Source organism: Stegastes partitus, unplaced genomic scaffold (assembly GCF_000690725.1).
Source record: "Stegastes partitus isolate 25-593 unplaced genomic scaffold, Stegastes_partitus-1.0.2 Scaffold197, whole genome shotgun sequence".
NCBI lineage: Eukaryota > Metazoa > Chordata > Actinopteri > Pomacentridae > Stegastes > Stegastes partitus.
The window spans coordinates 515,962-520,841 of NW_007577928.1; the positions used below are offsets into that span (position 1 = coordinate 515,962).

General features: G+C 42.6%; 1 protein-coding gene across 3 annotated transcripts; it reads right to left on the bottom strand.

Annotated features, from left to right (window-relative positions):
* Nucleotides 1–1,503: 1,503 nt before the first annotated feature.
* On the bottom strand, nucleotides 1,504–4,477 carry LOC103356406 (globoside alpha-1,3-N-acetylgalactosaminyltransferase 1-like). 3 transcript variants are annotated; one of them, XM_008280525.1, is made up of 4 exons: nucleotides 4,389–4,477; nucleotides 4,206–4,250; nucleotides 3,429–3,491; nucleotides 1,504–3,132 (listed from the first exon to the last, which is right to left on the bottom strand). In XM_008280525.1, the coding sequence occupies exons 2-4, from the start codon at nucleotides 4,237–4,239 to the stop codon at nucleotides 2,174–2,176; spliced, it is 1,056 nt and encodes a 351-aa protein (XP_008278747.1). In that variant the 5' UTR covers nucleotides 4,240–4,250; nucleotides 4,389–4,477; the 3' UTR covers nucleotides 1,504–2,173. The 3 variants fall into 3 exon arrangements, with proteins under 3 accessions (XP_008278747.1, XP_008278748.1, XP_008278746.1); XM_008280526.1 differs by lacking the exon at nucleotides 4,206–4,250; XM_008280524.1 differs by having other exon boundaries at nucleotides 4,206–4,477.
* Between the last annotated feature and the right edge of the window lie 403 nt (nucleotides 4,478–4,880).

Sequence of the window (4,880 nt, forward strand, 5' to 3'; positions counted from 1 at the left end):
AATGCGAAAAATGTGAATGAAAAACCGCTGTAATGAACAGATAAGAAACTTTTTGCAGTCTATTGTCAAACTTAGTTCAGCTGTTTGTGTTGGGATTGATTATTTAGGAACTGATGAAGATATTGCTAATGTTTGGGGCTAATTATTGCATTTTCTATCAACGTTGCCCATAAATGGTTTGTTGGAACTGTACACCAAGAAGTTGCACAAACAACTTTTGTCGCAGAGATAAAGACTGGGCATGTAACGCAAGTTATAGCTCAGTCATGCATTGAAAGGTGAGCTGAAAATGGAGAAGCTTTCTGACATAATTTTGTGTTAGTCATCCTGGCCTATTGAGCTATTATTTAAACTAATTCAAGTGTCTTTGCAGCAGGATGTGGGATACATGTAACAGATACGAAACCAATAGTAGATGTTTGCATAGCTGGAGAATTAAACTCGTAATATTAAACTCTTGGTTTAAATGGGGATGTAAATGATTTTGCAAATCTGTGCATGTAGATACAAAATCCTTGTAATATTATGAATTGTGTTTTTGTGTCCATATGGACATTGTTCCCATGTTAATCACTTTATAATATACAGGACATATTTACAGCAACAATCACTTCATCCTTTACAAACATACAAACTTAAGTCACTCATCAATGTCACTGTAGGGATAACTGCCTGAAAACTGGATCAAGTAGGATCAAGTAAGGCTGAGGAAATGTGAGCCTCAGACAACCTTTAAATGCCTGTTTTTCAGAGGTCATTCTACATTTGTTTAAACACTTAAACATACCCGAGGACCAAACACTTAAACATACCTCAGGAGAAATATGCAGATGAACCCTACTTTGCATTACAATTTCACGTAATCTCTTCGCCTTTGTTCGCTTTAGTCCTCACAACAGATTTAGCTTTCAACACATGAAGATTTGAGACATTGATTAAAAGAGAGTTGTATGTAAATCTTTACATGTTCAGGATTTCTGTGCTGCCTCTTTGTCTGCTCATAGGGTCCCTGAGCACCAGTAAACCACATGACATGGATTAAACAAATAATTCTTTAAACTGCTTTGCTTATGACCGGAAAAAGGATACTCAGCAAGGATTAGACTAATAGAATGAAGGTACACATAGGTGACAGAGGCATTTTTAACAAAGCGATAGAAGAAGCGAGTTTCACAAAGATGTTTTAGACTAATCTTTGGTTTTGGGAAATTGTTATTGTATTCCTATGTTAGTCTAACAAAAACAAAAAAAACTGCAAGTCACAACTGAAAATGTGTTTCATAGGATTATTTGAAGTGCACGTCCAACTTCGCTCCACGTGGCGATCCGGCCCCGAGGACAGATTCTGTTGGCAGTGAGAAAAAAACCATCTGCTGCTGTTTAACCCTCCCATTAAAACACACCGCACGAGGAAGAAAATGCAAAGTGTGAATGTGGGAGCATGTTTGTATGTGTGGGAGAGAGGGAGGCAAACTCACAGACAACACAACCACCACCGTCACGTCGTTTGATTTCACCTTTTACTTCGACTCGTGACAACAGTCTGCAATACAATTCAATACATCCTGAAGCATTCTAAAACAGTTTTAACTCCTGCTGAAGCTCAGACTTTTAGACACAAGGAAAAGACAGCATCCCACTGGGTCCATTTTCACCCACCTGGTCTTTAAAAACCTTGAAACAGCAGCTCTTCCAGTTAATGATTGGCCACTGTGGGGAAAGTGTGCACTTACACTGTTTACTCTTATCGCTGCTGACCACAAAGCCACTGGAGCAGTATCTCTGAAGCTGACATTAATGGAGAGGACAGTGCTTTGTTTAAAGAGACAGGTCAATTTCTTTTTTTTGTCTGCTGTGGAAGAGATAGCAGGCGCACCGAGACGCACTCTTCACACAAATGGATCTTTAATTCAGTGCAGATTGTTAGTGTGCTTCTGCGTGATTGTAGGCTGCATTTGTTGACTAACTGGAGAGAAAATTTAGAATTTAATGAGCAAGACAGCAAAATGTGCTTTCTCTTTTTTCCCCCCATCCTGCCATAACAATATTTGCTGAAGCGTGACCCTCTCAAAAGCAAATAGACTAGAAACAGTTGTCCTTCATGCAGGAGTTGGATCTATATCCATACTTAAATGAGTTTGCTGAGCAGAACTGTCCCTCATTTTACATTAACTCAACATCTGTGCTCCTCTCTCTTTTGCTTATCATAAGCCTCACACTGCCTTCCCCAGGAGACTATTCTCTCCACCGACACGTGAGCGGCCAGCGCCGAATCCCACCAGCTGTACTCTGGTGACAGCACACAGGTGGGCCTGTAGTCGATCAGATAGCGGTTCAGGTAGCTCTCCTCGAGGCCCCTGGCTGTTACCCCGTTAGACTGGTCCTGCAGAATAAGCAAAGAACAGGCACGAGCCAGTTTGTACACCTCAGTTACCAACCCGCCATACAGTTCCGAGGTGTAGTAGTAATCTCCCTCATCTTCTTCCACGCAAGCTGATGAGACTTCTTCAACTTCATAAGGGAATGCATTTCGTGGCATCCCGTAGAGTTCAGGGTGCAGTGTAGCCACCAGGTCTCCCAGGATCTCCTCTCCCACAGGAGCCAGAAACTCCTGGTCGATGTCAGCGCAGAAGATGTACTCGACTTCATCGCCGATTGGGTCCCTGATGGCATCAGCGAGCAGGACCATCCGCCGTTGAGCCAACCTCTGCCACCCAGGCAGCTCTGTAACAGGGAGCACCCTCATCTCTCGGTCGGCCCCCAGCTCCATGGGGGGATCAAAAGAACGGGGATTGTCTGTGAGAATGTAATAGGTGACCATCTGACCGGGGAGGAAGTTGGTTTCTGCTGAAGAGAGGAAACGTTGGATGAACTGGGCATAAGTTCCCACCACGAGGGCCAACAGACCTATACGGATTTCCCGTTGCGCGAATTTAGCCCTGCGCCGCGCCGAGTTGCGGGTGTCGCCCCACACTAAAGGAGCCCCCCATGGTGTCTCCACAGGGGTTTGTGGCTCTGCTGGCTTGACCGCCGTCATGTCTGTCATTATTCTTCCCCTTTCCATTCCAAAGGCGTGAAAGATAGGATGAGCTGAATCGACTCTGACAGCAACTTTACGTCCATTAAGGAAATCTGAGGAGGCAAAATGTGGTTCCCAATTTCAACACCAAAACTGTTTAAAGAAAAGATACTTTTTGTGAGGTGCACTTTTGTAAAAAAGGAAAATCACACACTTTAATCTAACTGATCACACTGATCTTTAGAGAAGATACTGTTACTGATATTTACATGTTTCACAAGTGAGACCGTTTTCATTGCTTAGTACACAACTTAGTCACAACACCACAAAGTTCTGCTGTACATGCTCTGTGCATGTAGTGTCCTGACATAAAGTGTTTGGAGTAGAACAGATTCTTCTGTGCACTTACATATGATAAGAGACAGGAGGAAACAGCACAAGACGAGCTGTCTTCTGGATGTTCTGACTGGCCCTGTGTGGAGGACAAACAGAGATGCACACATCATTTAATGAAACTTATAGTTGCTATACAACTACATAAATATGTGCAAATGTCTCCTTAAAACGTGACAAATAAAACACCTAGAGCTCATAGAAATAATAAGAATACACATCTAGATATCTTCTGTTTTCCCCGTTTTACTGTCTATGCATCATAACTACCACAAAGTCCTGTTCAGATTTTGAGGAATTTCAATGAAAAGACATGAATAAACTGCAATAACAGTTAAATGAAACATAGCAAAAGCATGTCATCCTCAACTGTGCATGTGATGCTGAAGATAAGTATACCAGAAGGCCGACTGAGCTGATAGGTGTCACACATTTATGAAGAGAGACTGGTTGTTACGCAGAATTGCGTGAGATGAACCCCGTGTGTTCTTCTATCAGCCAAGAGGATTAGGACAAATGCAAAACAAAAGTTCTTGAATTAATCAAGGACTTATTTTGCCTTCCTAGACATATTTTCAGGATCAGATTGTTCACCTCTGAGAAAACCATGGCAAAGCTTTGATGTTTGCATTTCATTCTGTCTGGCTTAATCCAAATCTCCTTGGCTTAAAAGCAACTGAGCTTTAGCATGTACGAATGCAGCCGTCACACACCAGTGACAAGTGAGGGGAAAAGAACCAGATGTTACCACGAGCGCAAGAGGTGGAGCAGTGGCCGTGGAGATTGTACTAACCTGTGGGCGTCTTGCAGAACGGGAACAGTGCCATACTGTGACCTGCTGGTGGATAAACACGCAGACCTTTTTCTGTGGACACTATTTTTTGCCTTTCACTGTGCTTCTCTATTGCTCACTCTTGTCTCTTCCTGGAAATGTGCTGCATAACTCGCAGTTTTCCGTCAGTGATTATTTTCTTACCTTTCCCCCTTCCTTCTCTTCTTCTCTCGTAGCTTTTTATATTATTTTCCACTCCCTTTTCTTCACATGCCTTGTTTCCCACTCCCCCAGTCTCACATTCCCTCTCAGGCTTTTGCAGTATTCACTTTTGGAGGAAAACCAAAGCAACCAGATGTGTGGGGAATAGATGGGAGGAGTTAAGAAGCAGAGAATAGGACACAAACAGAGAAAGAATAACATTAAAATTATACAGATACTGTTGAAAGAACACCATTCTTTTGCTCCGCTCATGCTGGAAGTCCAAACTCACAGTTCATCGTACTCAAAATAGAACATCTCTAAATGCTCGTATTTTCCTCAACATCGTTTTCTGCACAGAAAATATGAGCTCATGCATCTTGGAGTGCTTCATAATGTTGCGTTACTGAGAAAAAATAGGAAGTCCACAGACATATGGCGCATGTAAGGTACAAAAAAGCAGGCCTCAGTCCATGTCAGCAGAGTGTTGCACCA

Excerpts from the sequence above, each read along its gene's own strand:
- LOC103356406 (XM_008280525.1), bottom strand. The coding sequence starts at position 4,239 with ATGGCACTGTTCCCGTTCTGCAAGACGCCCACAG. Across the intron at positions 3,492-4,205 it reads GTTCTGCAAGACGCCCACAG|GGCCAGTCAGAACATCCAGA; the intron begins GTTAGTACAATC and ends TCCTCCACACAG. Across the intron at positions 3,133-3,428 it reads CCTCCTGTCTCTTATCATAT|ATTTCCTTAATGGACGTAAA; the intron begins GTAAGTGCACAG and ends TTGCCTCCTCAG.